This window comes from Rousettus aegyptiacus, unplaced genomic scaffold, assembly GCF_014176215.1.
Source record: "Rousettus aegyptiacus isolate mRouAeg1 unplaced genomic scaffold, mRouAeg1.p scaffold_m13_p_5, whole genome shotgun sequence".
Lineage (NCBI taxonomy): Eukaryota > Metazoa > Chordata > Mammalia > Chiroptera > Pteropodidae > Rousettus > Rousettus aegyptiacus.
In genome coordinates, this window is record NW_023416308.1 from 12,694,118 (window position 1) to 12,711,280 (window position 17,163).

At 56.6% G+C, this 17,163-nt stretch overlaps 1 protein-coding gene across 1 annotated transcript; it reads right to left on the bottom strand.

Annotated features, from left to right (window-relative positions):
* Positions 1 to 495: 495 nt before the first annotated feature.
* Positions 496 to 16,907, bottom strand: LZTR1 (leucine zipper like transcription regulator 1). The gene is made up of 21 exons (XM_016120156.2): positions 16,589 to 16,907; positions 16,059 to 16,121; positions 13,098 to 13,154; positions 11,641 to 11,720; positions 11,183 to 11,291; positions 10,626 to 10,709; positions 9,704 to 9,761; positions 8,974 to 9,113; positions 7,401 to 7,602; positions 6,820 to 6,975; positions 6,306 to 6,416; positions 5,817 to 5,909; positions 5,538 to 5,633; positions 5,293 to 5,458; positions 4,894 to 5,063; positions 4,631 to 4,787; positions 3,660 to 3,786; positions 3,422 to 3,571; positions 2,642 to 2,747; positions 2,473 to 2,553; positions 496 to 2,220 (listed from the first exon to the last, which is right to left on the bottom strand). The coding sequence occupies exons 1-21, from the start codon at positions 16,786 to 16,788 to the stop codon at positions 2,104 to 2,106; spliced, it is 2,523 nt and encodes an 840-aa protein (XP_015975642.2). The 5' UTR covers positions 16,789 to 16,907; the 3' UTR covers positions 496 to 2,103.
* Positions 16,908 to 17,163: the final 256 nt, after the last annotated feature.

Sequence of the window (17,163 nt, forward strand, 5' to 3'; positions counted from 1 at the left end):
AGGGGCAGCACTAGGCACCCTTTCCTTGGCACCTTAAATTGACTTAAGCAATCTGGTCCCTTTGAAAACACTCCTAAAACCCAGGCCACACTCAGTTCTTTTGTAAGGACACAGCCATCCTCAGGCCCAGTCTACCCAAACTGAGTTTCAGCCTGCAAGTCAGCCCCCCACTCACCAGTGTCTCATCTGAAAGTGGACAAAGGTGACAGTTTTTGATCACCTGGGGCTGTTATGCTTGGCAAATAGTGAGGGCCTAACAAATGACATTTCTGGTCCTTGGAGGTCTGGAGAGAGGTGAGGGAAGTGCACAGCAGTACTGACCTGAACTTCCATCCCCATTTTTCTTCTGCGACTCAGCTGGGATCTGTGATCACAGCAAACAGCTCAGTGCATGGGGCAATTTTAACCACACAGGTGATTCTCCCTGCTGGGCCTTGGCCACAGCAGCCCCAAGAGCTGAATTCTAGTCCTGCAAACTCCCCAATGGTCTTGAAATTTGCTTTTTATATTTTTAATTCGCCTTGGTACATAGCTTCATTTGTTCATATCATGTCTAGAAAAGACAGTCCAGCAGCCAATTACAAGGATCCCCACTGGTCTGCTATAGAGCAGGGTTTGCAAATAATTCCCCAAGGCCCACATGCTTGTTTTGCCCCAGGCCATTTCTTGGCTAGTGGGCAGCATTATGGATAGGCTCCGTTGCCTAAAGGTGCCCACCTGCCACCAAGGCTCCCCATCTACCTGCCCCTTGGGACTTGACCAATGGCTGAGTAGCAAATGCCACATTTGTGTAGGGGCACAAAGAAAGAGAGCTTCAAGGCAGGGAAGAAATTATTTCCCCAAAAATGGTTTCCTGGCAGTTGGGGCAGAAGGATCCTTGCTCCCAGAAAGGAGGCAAATTGTTGTGTTCCACATTGGGATGGTCTCACACAGGGGACAGGGGAGGACACAGTAGCCCATCCCCAGTTCCCAGCCAGGCAGGAGCCTACACTGCAGCATAGGAACGAGGCAGCTCCAGTGGTTGTGAGGGGGATAGGCAGGCAACCACAGGAGGGGAGGAGGAGTCAGCCTGCCATATCTGCTCTCCCCACATACATGTCTGGATCACCCCGGGCAGAGGCAAGGAGTCGCTGACATGGATAGAGAACCAGGCAAGACTGGCCAATCCCTAGCAATTAATCCAAATGGCCAGTCCACAGCTTTGGAAGGGCCGAGGGCTGAGGCCAGAGCTCACCAGTGGAGAACCACGCCAGCAAGCTGTGTGAAGTAGCTACCACTGTAATAGCTTTAATAGAGAAATGTCTGTGACAATAAATAGTGAGGGACACACAGGGACCTGGGGGACATCTTCACTGCCTTCTTGGCACAGCCCAGGGCGCCAAGGTTTACACAGGCACATGTGATCCTGCAGCCCCTCTGGAATCCAAGCCTAGTCCAGAGTGATTGACCCTGGGAGTTAGGAGCTAACCTCAACCCTTCACACCCAAAAATTCATCTTGAAGGGCACCAAAATCGATATTGAGTCAGACTCCATCTGCTCATCACTATTGTCCACTCCAAGCTCCAGGTGACAGGAGGGGCCCCTTACATGGATCTTGGCAAGGGTGAGTGAATACTGTGTGGCCCCCGCATTGGAGAAACCTTTGCAACATGTCACAGTGGCCAGATCCACAAGCCACACTGGGTCCCGGCCGGGTGGGCGGCCCAAAGCCAGTTCCCTGGTGGGCTTTCCCCACCACTGGAGCCCTAGCCAGGACCTCTGCCTCCTGCTGGGGCCTCTTCACTGAACTCTAGATTTCCACCACCCCTCCACCCCAGAAGAGAGTGCTAGCCAGGGGTTCTGCTTCACCATCCACTTTCTGTGGGATGTGTCCTTAGCTGTGAAATGGAGCATTTAGAGGTCCCCATGACCAGCCTGTTCTGCAGGTCCATGGAGGCCTTGATGTACTGCTGACATCCCCTCAGCTCCCTCTGAGGCTCAGCACCCTGCCCCTCAGTCAGCAGGTCTGGTCACTCGTCGCAGGCCTGAGGGTAGGCAGCAGAGTCTTTACAGGGGGCAGGGCAGGCATGGTCATTCACGCATGGGCCGGCACCGCCTGGCCCTCAGATGTCAGCGCCCAACTCTGCACACTGCTTGTCGGAGATGTGAGAGGCCAGGGAGTCTATGATGTCAAGCAGCAGCTGCTGGCTCAGTGATCGCAATGTGGGCAGCTTGGAGACCTGCAGGAGGTGACCAAAGGCCAGAACAGATGGAACCAGATTCATATGAGGGCCTGGTAAGCTCCAAACATGGGGCGAGGCAGGGCTAGTGGGTGGGTAGCTTTGCTTGGTTATCCCCAGGGCCCACGGCTACAGAAGATAGCCAGATTCCAGACACCTCCCCCACCCCAACTGACCAAGGCTGATGCCAAGGGATAGTGGGTCCTGAAGATGAGGAGTGGGCAATGAACGCTGGGCCGGGAGAGCCCTGACCTTGGTGAACTGGTGCACGATGATGTGCAGGCAGTGCCGCTTCATGTCCAATGCCTGCGTCTTGTCAGCTGCCTCCAGGATCTGAAACGGCAGGTTCCTTAAGGTGCTGTCCCACTCTCTCACCCACCTGTTTGAGGGAAGGGAGGCCGGCGGGCACCAGGCGCACTACCTGCAGCACATTCTGCACCGTCACATTCATCTCCAGGTTCTGCTTGCAGTACGCCTGTAGCCGGTTGTTGTAAAAGCCGTAGTAGTAGGGGGCCGCGAACAGGTAGCTGCAGCGGGCTGGTTAAGGAGCTGCTGCCAAAGGAGCTGTCCTCCCACCCACCACCCTCCTCCCTGAGGAGGGTACATCCAGAGCCCCCATCTGCTGGGGGCAGAGAAAACCTGAGACTGCGGCTGCTCAGAACCAAGGAAACCACCCCCACCACAAGGGACTGGCATGGGCTCCAATCCAGGAAGGTCCCTGACTTGATCTCTACACGGGCTCCGAACCACTTAGGGGTCAAAGACTGCCCCCACCTCGAGATCCAAAGAATACCACAGAATCCTTTCTTTGGGAAAAGACCAATATGCACATTTGCAGAACCATCCACAGCCTCCCAGAGCCCTGAAGGGCATCTTTGCACCCTATGTTCAGATCCCAACTGAAGTGCCATGACCAGGAATCACTCCATGTCCATCTGTTTGCCCGTCACACAGCAATGAGCGACCCCTTCCTCTAAGCAGGTGTGAGGGTCAAGAACCCACTCTTCCTTCCTGGCTGCAAACCTCTCCACGCTAGCTGACCAACTCCTTCAGAGAACTCTGGGAGAACACCGGGCAGCACCAGAGAGTCCTCCAGAAATTTCCCAGTCAAGACTACTGACCAGCTGGGTCCCAAAGCTGCCCAAGGTGGGCACTGGGACCCCCAGTGATGGCCTGGGAGCACCCTCAGGGGTAAGGATGCAGCGAATCCTCGGGTGGCATGTTGACCTCGCCGTAGTAGATGTAGCGCAGCATAGATTCGAAGGCTTGCCTGCTGGGTACCATCTCCCCAATAGAGATGTTCACCTGCCCATCCTCGGGCATAAAGGACCGGAACATGGCCTCAAAGTAGCTACAGACAGGGGCAGCAGAGGCCTGGCTCTCAGCAGATATAGCCAGTGCCTGGGCCCCACCCATCCCTGCAGCCGTACCCCACCCACCTGGAGCGGGCGGCCAGGATGGCTTTGTGGGCTGGCCGAGGGTGCCCATCCAGCAGCAGCGTGATGTCACAGAACTCCGCGCCAGCCCCCTCTAGGTATGCCTTCATGTCCTGGATCAGAGATGTGCCTGGGGGTAGGGGGCATGGAGGGACCCTAAGCAGGTGACCCTACCTCCAGGAGACTCTGAGTTGGAGGGCAGCTTCTGACTCAGGCCTCAGGGCTCTGCCTCCTGCACATCAGTCCATTTTGCCACCCTGAATGAACCTCCCCCAGGCCAGAGGCCTCACTCTGGCCCTTGAGGTACTATCAGGCCCTGTCCTCTTCTCCCCTCGCCCCCAAACATGACCCTTAAGGCCTGCCCATCCCCCAGAGTCTGATCTTCTCAGCCCACTGAGATCTCCTCTGGGCTTGGTATACCCTGTTTGCCTGCTGTGTGTCACCTGGAGCCAGTGGTCAGGGGCAGTACAGGTCCCAAGGAGAATCAAGGATGAAGGAGCTTATGACATCCCTTCCCAGGCTAGGTGGGGACAAGGAGGCATTGCGAGCACCTGAGGCGTGCAGGCTGTGCTCATCCTTACTGGGCCCCAGACATGAGTGCGCCTAGAAGAGAAGCTCAAGCAACTACTCACTACAACCAAAGTAGAACCATTGCTCACCTTTGAAGCCCTCAGACCGGATGTCAGTCAGGGCAGGCACCCTCACGAGAGGTGCCCTGTCACCTCCAGAAACATGCTCAGGCGGTTCCCTACCCACAGGCACATGGCCCACTGTGGAAAGCCCCATGGGTCAGGCATTCTTCCTTGACTAACCCTAAACTGCCTCGCTGTCTGCCCCTGTCCCTGTGCCCGGGAAGCACTCTGAGGTCTCCCCTGCCTGAGGGCCTGGCAGATGCTTCCATGGCTCCCAAGTCTTCACCAAAATGAATGCCAGTCTGGCTGGCCCACTGGCAAGGAAGGGACCAAGCTCCCTACCGATGTCCACGGGCTGGTCTGAGGGGGCACGGGGTGGTGGCTGCTGCTTCCGACGGACGATCTCCACGATCAGTGGGGACGAGAGGCGCTCGAACTCCTTCATCATGATTACCTGGTTGAAGTGGGACTCCTTCACCACGAAGTTCAGGCAGTGCTCCTGGGACAGACAGGCCGGGCAGGTGGGTGGGGTCAGGCCTCAGCCCAACAGGGCACCAGACCGGACAAGGGGCTTGCAGCAGTGGGCAGGGTAGGCTACAGCGTACCTTGAGCTGGCTCAGCTGTAGCCTGGCAGCGCTCTCGCACACGACCAGCACGTTCTGCAGGTCCACAGAGGCCTCGATGTACTGCCGACACAGCTGCTCCAGGCGGCACAGCTGGAAGCTCAGTGCCAACTTGTACACGTCCATGATGAGCAGCACATCCTCCACATGGCCTACGCCCGAAAGTTCCTTTAGCCTCACCGACCGAGGGCAGGGAGGGGAGGACAGGGCCCAGGGCTCCCTCCATGGATAACTGTGGGTCAGGGCCAATAGGCAGCAACCACAACTGAGCCACATACAAGTAGTCACAGGTAATCGCGGCCTCTGAGCCTCGGGCTGCCCACCTGCAAGGAGGGCTACCCACACCCCACCCTGTTCCCCTTCCGCCCCAGCCAGGCAGACCTTTTCTCGGGTATTTGATCTTGTCAGTGTAGAGGAACTGCATGAGCACCTCGAAGGGCCTGGCCTCCGCCTCTCGGATGGCCACGTGCAGCAGAGGTGGCCGGGCCCCGCCCACAGCCACACCAGGAGCCTCCCTGGAAGCCGGAGCTGCCTCCTCCTCCAGCTTCTGTGGGGAGAAAAAGGGAGTTCAAGGACACCCCACAGATGCTGCTGCCCAGGTGGGGCCAGATGGGGCAGCATCTCACCTGGGCCAGTCGCTCCCGTGCCTGCACGATCTTCCTGCGAAGCCAGCGGCTTCGTGCTGTGACAATGGCCACGTGGCCCTGTACACACTCTTCCTTCTGCAGCAAGAACAACACCTTGGTGGAAAGACAAAAAATCCCCACCCCATGGGACAGAGACCCAGCCAGACAGGGTAGGGGCCTGGGGACTCCAGGTACCAGTGGACAGTCAGTGTGCCTCTGGGCTCAAAGCCCCCACATGTCCACACAGTGGGCGGAGCTGGGCACAGGAAGGGCACCCACCTCGCCTAGCACAAATTCCACATCGCAGAACTGGCGGCTCTCCCACAGCCGCCCATAGTCTTCATGTAGCGTGCACTTGGGGTAACAGGAGAACTGTGAGAGAAGACCCTGGTGTTTCCACTGTTGGCTCTGGCTCTGCCCCCTCCAAGCCATGAGTGCCCTTGAGGTCCCAGTGCCGAGCTCAGCTTAGGCCAGCTCCCTCCACTGACCCAGGCAGCTCCCAGGCCTCCTTTGGTTCTGCTGTGAGCCCCCCACACTGTACTGCGGTTCCTGATTGCCTCAGCCTACAGTCCCTACCCCAGCTGCCAAATTCCTTAGAAAGGCTGCCATCCCACCACGTGTAGCCCCAGCTCTGGACACCCTTGGACAAACCCTTCCCCCACCCACTGGCTCTCAGTTTCCATCAGCAGGGCCCATCCACCTTGGCTGGCCCCACTGTGGAATCAGCCCATGGGGTAGCCGCCTGTTCTGCAGGCCCGTGAGCCCCACCTGGAACCTGTACATCTCCCCACTGCGGATGTTGTTGTCCACAGTGCCTCCGAAGATGTACATGGCATCCGAGATCACAGCAGCTGCATGGAAGAGCCTCCCACTGGGCAGCTAGGTAGGGAGGGGGACAAGTCATTAGGGTGGGAAAGGGCAGGAAGTCTCCACAGGGGACTGGGTGAGGCCTGAAGTGGGCCAGGCTGTGGACAAGGATGTGGTACCCTGGACTTGAGGGGCCGGAGCAGGTCCTAGGTATAGCCACAGGCACAAGGCAGGTATGTGGGTGAGTAGGCAGGATAGGGCCACGATCCACGGACCAGACAAAGCAGGAACTCAGTCTCTTGTGCTGCACTGACATGGTCTGGCAGCAGGATGTGGTCTCCTGGCCTTCAACTCACTTACTGTGTGACCCTGACAAGTATCTCTCTGAGCCTCAGTCTCCCCATTTTTGAGAGGGACCGATAATAGGCCCAGCTTCAGGGAGTGAGAGAGTGGTAACTAAGGCACCAGCTCTCACCTCTGAGGCAGGCGGGGAAGGCTGCTTGGCAGTGGTGGTGCCGAAGTCCAGGCCAAACACATCTCGGGACTTCTTGAAGCCACCTCGCTCCTCAGAAGCCAGGGCAGTCGCCTCTTCAGAAGCAGCTGCCCGCTCTGGCACCTCAGCCCCTCCAACCTGGTGGGGAGACATAAGAATGCGTGGGCCAGGGAGGCACCAGAGACTGCCTACTGTCCCTGCCTAAAGTGCTGCGGGGACAGGTGTGGGGGAAGAGCCACAGGATGAGGGCGCTTGTAGCACAGCTAAGCGGGGGAGCCAGGAGAATGTCCTCAGCCAGGTGCAGACATGGTGGGCAGTAGAATGTTACGAGCTTGTAGGCTACAAGATGAAGAACAGGGAGAGGGGCCCAGGGCCCAGGGTCAGGCCAGGGCGGGCACCCAGGGCTGAGGGGCACCCTGGTCTGGCTCCTGCAGGCAGGCTGAAGACCCATGAGTCCCCTGAGGCTATGCGGAGCTGAGGAGGAGGTAGGAGCAGGTGGATCAGGAACCCTCCCTCCAGACCATGGGCCCCGGATCCCCTCACCAGCAGCTGGCAGTGCTCACCTCGCTGTCTGAACTGGGCTGGACAACCTCCCAGGTCTGGAAGTCCACATCATAGCAGTGCAACTCATTGGGCAGTGTGTTGTCTGCCGCACCCCCGAACACATAGAGGTGGCGGTCAAAGGCCACCATGGTGTGCCCGTAGCGTCGCTGCGGGGGTGGTGGTGATCCCCGGAGCAGGTGCTCAGTGGGGATGCGAGTCCACCTTTGGACACATGACAGGGAACCAGTGCCACATGGGGCTCCTGCTCCCCTGTGACCTCCATCTGGGCTCTGAGGACCCCCCCCACCGCATGCCTGGGCTGGGAACTGCCCTGTGGCCCCTGGAAGACCAGCCCAGGCTGAGGGAGGGCCTAGAGTGCCTGTGCCCAATGTCCCTTGCCCCATTTCACTCTGGCACCAGCTCTGCCCACTTCTTTGTGTGGGGGAACAAAAGGGTAGGCAGGAGGCTGAGCCAGAGGCTGCCTGGGGGCTGGAGTGGGGCTGGTCTGTGAGGAAGGTGGCGCCACACTGGCTCCACCCTACGGGGTCACCAGGGTCTCCCAAAAGCCACCCTAGCTGCTGCTGATGGTTGTGTCTTCCCTGGTTTTCTTCCTACCTCATCCCCTTCACCCCAAGCTGCAGCTGTGCCCCCAGCTCTGGCCTGGGCCCCTCATCCTGCAGCCTTCTGCCCTCTAGATGTACCTTCCTCAGCCTGACCCACAGGTGCCTCCATACCCCTAGGCAACCCTCAAGCCCTGTGTCTTCCCCCAATACTAACACCTCCCTAAACACCCCCTTGCAGATCAGCCACCTGTCCATCTGGCCAGAGCCATTTCTGTCCCAACCCCACCCCAAATCCATGCACACCTGGCCTCTCCCCATGTCCCTCACCTCTCCAGGTCTGCTCCTGCCTGCTCTGAGCTGTCTGCGCTGCCTACTGAGGGCCGAGGCTAGGGTGTAGCAGAGGGCCTGTGTGCAGTATGGTTCTCCTCTCAGGCCTGGCCACCCAGGACAGGAGAGCTGGTCAGGCATCATCAGGGTTTCCCTTGCCCAGATGCCTTGCCTTCCTCCTTCCTAGCCGACACCCTGGCCTCTAGGGCAGCTCCAAGTCCCCCTTGAGCCTCCCTGACGTGCAGCCAAAATTCCATGTTCCCCCTCCACTCACTCGCAGAGCCAACACCTGGCCCATGCCACCTCCAGGCCTGGGTCCCCATCACAGGGGTCAAGGGCTGTCCAGCAGTAAAGGAGAGCATAGTCTGGAAGCTCTCAGGCCCCACACACCCCTCTGGTCTTCTTCCATTGTATGAGATCTGAGCCAGCCACATTTGTTACTGGTGGCATTGACCATGCCATTCACAGGGTGGAAGCATCCTTCACCTGGACAAAGAGGGAGGCCACCCAGGCCCTATTTTGCTGAGCTGTAGCCACACCAGAGGAGCCTTCAGTGGGTATCTGGCCCAATGTGTATAAGGAACCGCATATCCTCGCTCTGGGAAGGATAGCTGTAGGCCCTGCTATGTGTGGAAGCTCGCAAGGATGGCTCCAGACACGAGTGTGGGGTGCCAGCCAAGGGCCCCCACACCAGAGCACTCACGTCTTGTCCTTGAATTCAAACTGGAAGAGATTGTTGGTAATCTTGGCTCCGCTCTGCCCTGAGAACACAAACATCTTGTCCCGACACACGGCCACCGGGAAGTTGCAGCAGGATGGCGGGATCTCGCCGCTCTGGGCCACCTGCGGGTCGGGGGAGGCAGCTCAGCCTGGGGCCCTCACAGGACCCGGCACACACACCTGTGCTTACACTGCTGTGCTGGGACTGTTTCTATTCCTGAAGTTCCTTTTGTGAATGAGAGTTCGTAGATTATTTTTTGCAGAACAACTTAACTTTTTGCAGCACACCTTCCTAAATGGGGGCTAAAATCTTCACTACAGTGGAAAGAAACCACCTGGGGAAAGACAATGGAGCTATCAGACAGATGGCCTGGAAATGGCAGTGAGTGGGACAGTGGGTGGCATGCTGCCCTCGCTATATTCAGATAAGGGTGGGTTATACCCCAACTGCATTGGTCACCTGTGACAGGATGCCATCCAATCATAGAGTCTTTAGTCACTAGGTAACTGCCACTAGAATTGGTCATGAAGTCCGAGCAGGTCAGTAGGGAGGGCAAGGCCAAGGACAAGGCTGGGCTTTGGCAAGGGGAGCAGAGCAACTTCTACCCCAACCCACCTCAGTCCCCAAGCCCCTCTGATCTCCCATTCCAGCCTCCCAAGGCCCTCACCTTCCTGCCCCCCACCAATCCCAGCCCAGCACCCCAGCTCCTCACCTCCTCCCAGCACGTGAGCTCCCGGTCCTGGAGACCAATGGTCCACATGTCACTCAACCTTAATGAGGACAGAAGGGTCAGGATGCCCATGGATGGAGCCAATTTGTCAGAGTGGGCCTGGGCCTGGCCAGGAGGGATGGCTCCAGGGCAGAACAATGCATTAGGTGGGACTCTGGCCAGGGGACTCGGGCAGCATGAGGCAGGAGCTTCAGCTGGGGGGATGGACATGGCACTGAGTCCTTGGTGTTGCAGGTCCCCACCCAGCTAGCTGGGAAGAATGGCCTCATTCCCAATACCTAGGCCAGGGGAGAGGGTCCGCCACTCAGCTGATCCGCAGGGCTAGGAGAGGACTTCACAGGAACTGCACTGTCTGGGGATTCTATAATGCTGAAGTTTTGGGGAGTGAGCACATGCTACTTTTGTAAACAGAAAAATACAGCAAAGCCAATTTGCCACAACAAGGAGGAAGATGCCTGTGATGTCCGCAAGAACATCGTCGCCCTCTGAAGGTGAGAATGGGGGTTCTGAGCCATGCTGCTTCCACTCACCAGCTCACTCAGCCCCTCAGGGTCACAGCAATTCAAGGGCCACCTCCCCCACCCCCTGGCTGATGACATCCAGCTACTTGCTCTGGAAACTTAAACGCCCTTGACAGCTGCACAAACATGGGCCAGGCCTACCGCCCCAGGAGGGACCTCAGAGGTGTCAGTCCTTCTGAGCACTGTGGGGGTTAGGTGGTATCTCCACTCAGTGGCCCTCACCCTTATCCTGTCCACCTTCCTCTTTCCCCCATCACCTGTCCACACACTCACCCTCCTGAGAAACCCCCAGCCTGAGCAGCCCTCCCACACCAGAAAGGCCCACTCCGCCTCAGTACACTGGGCTGCTCAGAGGCAGGGTATACACACGGGCCACCACCTACCTGGCATTGCCATCGTAACCAGCAAAGATCCACAGCTTGTCACTGTACACCGTGGCACCATGGGCTGACCTAGCAACTGGCAACCTGGAGCATAAGCAGTGGGGGAAGGTGAGGTACCCCCACCCCAGCACAGACCAGAGCCTCACAGCCCCAGAAAGCCAGTCTGAGGGCCACATCCCTGCAAGTCCCGCTGGGCCCTGGGGCTGCCGTGTCCTCATCTGCTGACACTGGGACTCTAAGGACTCCAGCTGGGGCATAAGCAAGAGCATCTGGGGCTAAACTTATGAGACACGAAGCCACTGAAAAGGCACTAAAATGTCCACAGGGCACAGAGCCCTCTCTTAGCTGCCACTGAAATATCAGAGGGGGTGCTCACAAGGCAGGACCATCGAAGTGCCCACCACAGGACATGCGGTCCCTCCTATTTTCTGAAATGAGGCAATCTAAGAGCTGGGAGAAGGCGACCAAGCGCAGGCCTCTTTGAGGCTCTCCATCTGTAATGGTACAGGGCCAGAGAGCCATCAGAATAACCCCTGAAGGTTTCAGCAATCTCTCACCGTCCTTCAATTTTCCACTCTGTCCACTGGCCGGTTGCAAACTTGTATTCAAAGAGGTCGTTTTTATTCTTCAAGTTAGAATTGGAATAAATGTCCCCAGTGTAGCCCCCTAGGTAAAGAGCGAGAAACTGTCACACTCAAAGGCAGCATTTCAGAGTCCTCAAACTCAAGGAGGTGGGGGCAGAATCTGGCTCCATTGAAATGCATTCCAGAACTCCCTCTGCAAACCTCGAGAGCACCTGCCTCTGTGCTAGACTCGAGGTGGGGGGGGGGTGGCACAGAGATCAGCAGGACCCCCATTCTCTGCCCCTGGTGGAGAGGGGGAGCCACCTTCCAGCCCAGTCAGAGGCAGACAATTCCAACCCCAAAAGATTAGGCCAAGGGGTGGACAGAAAGAGGCTGGCCAAGCACAGCACGTGGGCCTGACGTTTGGCAGGGGGGCATGAGCGGCAGCTCACCAAAGACGAACATGCTGCTCCCGTAGACCACGGCGGAGTGGTGGTAGCGGGGGGCTGGTGGGGTCCCAGTGGTGAAGGCCCTGGCAGACGAACAAGGGGCAGCGGGTGTCAGCAGGGGACAGCCATGGGTCAATGCAGCACAGGGCAGCCCCTGCCATCCCGCATTTCCTTTTATTTTTGCATTTTAAAGGCAATACCTGTGTCGTTATAGAAACTTTTTAGAAATATGCCAATAAGAAATCCCCTACCCCAACCCCGCAAAAGAAAAAAAAAAAAAAAAACAGCACTGAAATTTACATATAACCCCTTTGCCAGAAACCGCTGTCCACACCTGGAGGTCTCCTCCACACCTTCCTATGCATATTGTGCCTCTGATGATTTTTAAAAATGGAATCATGTGGCAAGTATTTTGTATCTGCTTCTTCAACTAAACAGCAGACTGTGACTAGGTCTTCAAGCTGCTCTAGAGTCGTTACGCCCACTCACAGCTGCACTGCATTCTGCAGCATGCATGGTCCACAAATTTTGTTGAATGAAAAACACATTTATACTGCTGTCCCAGGGCTGCTTCTTTTCAGTTTTATACTTAAGCAATTTTAAACAAAGTATTATAAAGTGTTCAGAGTGATTTTTAACATAAATCTATAACTATTGGCCACATTTTTAAATAAAGTGGGAGAGAAACAGCAGATGAACTTCTGCAGCAATCCCAGCACGACCTGGGTCTCCTGGGAAGAAGGTGGGTGGCACGGAGTGATGCCACCCTGGCGTGCCAGGTTCAGCAGCTGTGGGTCTTGGACTGGAACATCCTCCTCTATTAAAGGGGGGCAGTGAGACCCCACTCCAGAGGGCTGCTAGGGACAGAGAGGGCTGTGCACAGAGCTCCTGCACAGAGAGTGGCACCCAAGAGGCTCAGTGAATCTGAGCTCCTGCATGAGCAAATGCCAGAGTTCAGGAAGAAGCCCAGTATTTCCTAATCCTAGGATCCACTCCTTCCCGTCAGCTGTGAGCTGCTCCTGGGCAGGAGCTAGGGTGCAAGGCACAAATACACAGTGCTCAGAGAGGGCAGGTGTCTCGTCCAAGGCTACACAGCTGAGGAGGGCCATCTGTAGGAGCGAGGCCAGGGCCCGTGCCCACTGCCTGTGTGACATCTTCTGGCAGAGGATGGGCCCCATGGGGCAGGGAGGGGAAAGGAGCCTCTGCGGCAGCAGTCAATCCTAGAAGGACCCACCATCTGATGGCCCCCCATGTCAGCTTCCACAGCAGCCCCTGGCCTGGGAGACAGGTCACTGAAGGGCTATACTAAGGCAGAATTTGAGGACCCACAACCAGATGAAACAGATCCCATAATTAATGTGATCTGTTTAAAAGTGACTCCACTGGGAATCGGGACCCAGCACAGTGGTACTGTGTTCTAGGAGAAAGAACAGGGCCCTAGAGCTTAGGAGGCCACCCACCTGCACCAGGAGCAGTCTTTCACATCGAACCGCAGAAGGTCATTGAGCATCGTCTTCCTGAAAGACAGCCAAGGAGAAGTGGGCTCGGTCCTGGTCTGGTCTTCAGGGTGTTGCCTGGCCAGGACCTGGGAGATGGGCACTGCGGCCCAGGGGGTGGGGGAGCTGTTCTGGGGGACTTAGCCAGAGCCAGACAACCAACTGATACCTGAGGGACCAAAGAGGTGACCACAAAGGAAGGCCCTTAAGCTGGTGTAGCACGGGGAACTGCCTGCCAGGGGTCAGGATCAAAGCATGATCCCGGCCACCCCACAGCTGGCTGACTCGAGGGCTCACACCTTACCCTGGCCTCCAGAATCCCCACTCACATGTCCCAGTGCCCCCTTCCCTAAGGCTATGCCACTATAATACAGACGCTTGCCCAGTTGCCTCCATCTCAGGGGAGGCCCCTTCTCTTCTCTCTGGGAGATGGGCAGTGCAGCCCAGGGGGTGGGGGGAGCTTCCTGCCACCTCTTTATCATAAAGCCAGTGTAATAACTTCATTAAAAATACAACAAAATAGAAAACAAATCCACTGGCCATGGCAACACCTAACACAAGCTGCATGTTATCACCCAGCCCTTATCAGTAAGAGGGAAGAGGATGTCAACCCAACAGGAGACCATCGTGCCCTACACACGAGGCCTGGCCCCTGCACTGCCAGGTGCCCTGCCTTGCTCAGTGTGCACCAGATGGCTGAGCTCTCCAACTCAGTTTACGGAAGGAACAGCCTGGGAGATAAAAGGGCCTGCAGGAGGCCAAGCAGCCAGGAAGCCAGAGGCTGGGAAGCAGAGGTGCGAAAGTAATTCTTCTCATTTGCCTTTCCTCCCTATCTCCCCCCACCCCCATTAGCCCCCACCCACCCTTATGATGCAGGCCATTTTTCCTTATGCTCAGTGGTCTTCATGAAGTTGCCACTAGACTGAGACAATTTTGTATCCTGTTTCTTAGTATTACATTGCAGCAAAAATATTTCTGCTTGTTGCTACGGTCCTGCTACAGAACATTCTTGGGGCTATTCCCACCCACCGCCCTGTGCCGTACACCAGGCCTTTTCTGCTCTGGGGGATTCTCATTAAGGTTTCAGTAAATGTTTTTATTTCATTCCTTCATGTGAGAAACATTTGTTGAATTGTCTGGGTGCTGGGATACAGGCCCCGCCCTGGTAAAGGAGAGATAATAAACATCTGTGTGCTCTGAGACCATCAGGGAGCTGGAAAGAGGTGCAGAAGATGAGGGGAGAGATGCTAATTGATCCAGTTGGTCCAGGTGGTTGGAGAAGCCTCACTCACAGGAGATTCAGAGGAGGGGAAGGAAGGGTAGGAAGAAGGGAACAGCCAGTGCAAGGGCCTGAGCAGGATGCTTGGTACAATGAGAACACAGCAAGGCAACAGTGGGATCCAAGGCAGTGCAGGATGAGGTCAGAGGAGCAGTGGGGGTACACCGACTGCCAAGAGGGCTTGGGTTTTTACTCTAAAAGATGAGGAGGCATCCCAGGGTTATGAGCTAAGGAGGGAACATTCTCTAACTTGCATTTTGAAATAGATCCCTCTGGCTGACTGTAGAGGATGTGGGCTGGAAACCAGGGGACCATGCCCAAGGAGACCCTTCTGCCCAGTGTGCAAGCCCTCATTGGGTCCTGCCTACCCTGCCAGCCACAAGTAGCTCCCCTAGGGAGTCCGGCAGGACCAAGGCTGCAGCACCAATCAGAGGCCAGCCATTCCTGGGCTTCAGGCCAGGTCCTGTGGTTGAGAGGTGGGGACAGGACTCATGGGCAGGATGGATGGTGTGCAAATAGTGCACCCTCAACACAGGGAAATGTTTGTGCTGAGCCCCTCACAGGCTTGTCCTCACTGACCCTCAGGAGCACCCTGCAAAAGCAGCACACATGGCTGCCCCATATTCACAGGAGATTAAAATGCAGTTGGTGCGACTAGGCCACTTGCCTGAGCCCAAAGTCATAAATCTCTAATTTGAAATGAGCCCTGCCTGTCCAAGAAACCAAGCTTCTGTCACACATCCAGCAGGTTCCCAACCCTCCTAGTTCCCTGGTGGGCATCCCTGGCCTTTCCTGAGCACATCAATGAAGGGAAGCTCTATCTAGACTCAGACCTGGTGCTATTCTGCACTCTCCCACTTCTTGGCCATTGCCCACACTGTTCCCTCTGCTTGGCATACTCTTCTTTTGTGCGGCTCATCTCTCAGGTCATTAACCCTTCTGCGAAGGCTTTTTGACAAGACCAGACACTCCTATACTGATCGAGAACAAGCATGCCTGTGCCTGTACCCAGCACCTGACATGGTCCAGCCCACACTAAGATAGCTCTTTTTTTCTGGGAGGTAAAGCTCCTGGGACCTAGATCAGAGGAAAACATGCCAGAAAGAAGTGGCTGCAGAAACCAAGGATTCACCTCTGCCATTATCTTTTGCCAGAGGAAACCAGCCACAGCTTAACCAGCAACAATTCAGGGGATGGAGGTGTGCCCACCTATAGAGCATCAGATTGTTTCTAGGAAAGATATTTTTGCCAGAAATTTATAGCAATTTGGGAAAACCCTTACAAAAAGTGAAAACTGTGAAAAATAAAACTGTGTCCTCCGTACCTTCAGCTTCCATGTGAGCATATGGATGAGGCCCAGAGAGAAATGCAGGGAAGGAAAAGTGCCCGGCAGGGTGGTGGCCAGGGGAGATGTGTTTCTTTCAAGGCTGTGTCCACAAAAGGGAAATTTCCAGTGCCTGAGCTTGTGCTACCCACTGGATGCTGAGCTGAGTGCCTTGAGCGCAGGGAACCTCACAGATTGGGAAATTGAGGCTGAATGCTTAGCTAACTTCTGGAGAGATAGTAGCGAAGCCGCAGAGGCCCAGTCCAAACCACGATGCTTCTCCCTCCCTGGTCCAAACACCCTGATGCTCAGACTCACTCACCCATTGTCTCCACCAAATACATAGATGGCATCTTTATAAGCCACCACTGTGTGCTTGCTGCGCCTGGAAAGAGAGGGGTGGGCTGCGTGAGGACATGACCCTCCTGGGGGCACCCAAGGAATGAGACCAAGCACTGGGGCTGCCACAGAAGTTAGATGACACCTCTCAACTGCCAAGATCAACAGAAACCCCTAAATTCTACCAGTACCCCCCAAAGGACTCTGCATGTGGGGACCCCTGGCACTGCCCTGGGGCTCTCTGGACTTCTCATCCCACTGCAGAGCACCTGGGACCCCAGCTGGAGACCCACAAACACAACATAACTCTAGTACCCCCTCCCCTGACCACCCGGCTCCGGGACTCCCTCAAAACCCCCTCCACTGCCCTGGACACCGTCCTGGACACCACAGCTTGTCCTTCCATTACCAGACCTCACTCCAGGGCACCATGTCCCAGCCTCGCCCTTGGACATCGCCATGAAACCCCCTCAAACATCACTCCATCCCCAAGATCCCTGAACCTCGCCGTACCGAGCTCCCACAAACTCGTCGCAGGGTGGGAGGCGCCTCCAGCGATGCACTGTCTCAAAAGGCCCGAAGTTGAGCGTCAGGTACTCGACACTGTCCGAGCAGCTGTGGTCAAAGTCCACGCTCGGGGCTACCTTGGACCGCGCTCCGCCTGCCAGGGCTCCGGCCCCGATCGGGCCCCCCGAGCCGCCCGTCCCAGCCATCCCGGGTCCACACCGGATCGGCCACCGGGTCCGCGGGACGAGCGGCCACCGCCCTGGGTCTCCCCGAGGAACTACATTTCCCGTCGAGCTCTGGGCCGACGGCGCAGCACTTCCGCCTAACACTGCGCTTCAGTCAGCCAGTGCTTCCCGACAAGCCTAGCGCTCCTTGTGACTCCTCGGGCGGGTACGGCACCTGTGACCGGGTGTAGTGAACGCGTAGCCTTCTGGGAAGCATTTCCCATAGAGTACCGGTGCCAGGTTCCCCCAATGAATGATGTCGGATCCCCAGTCCTGTTCGATTACCCTTTCCCAGCGCCTGCCCTGCCCACGCCGCCCGGAGATGGGCCGCATTTCCTGGCATGCCCTATCTGCTCG

What these genes read in the sequence shown, in the direction of transcription:
- LZTR1 (XM_016120156.2), bottom strand. Translation starts at nt 16,788, where the DNA reads ATGGCTGGGACGGGCGGCTCGGGGGGCCCGATCGGGGCCGGAGCCCTG. An exon ending in GAGTGGAAAATTGAAGGACG is followed by an intron (nt 10,710 to 11,182) that starts GTGAGAGATTGC and finishes CTTATGCTCCAG; the next exon opens with GTTGCCAGTTGCTAGGTCAG. An exon ending in GATCAAATACCCGAGAAAAG is followed by an intron (nt 5,064 to 5,292) that starts GTCTGCCTGGCT and finishes TTTCGGGCGTAG; the next exon opens with GCCATGTGGAGGATGTGCTG.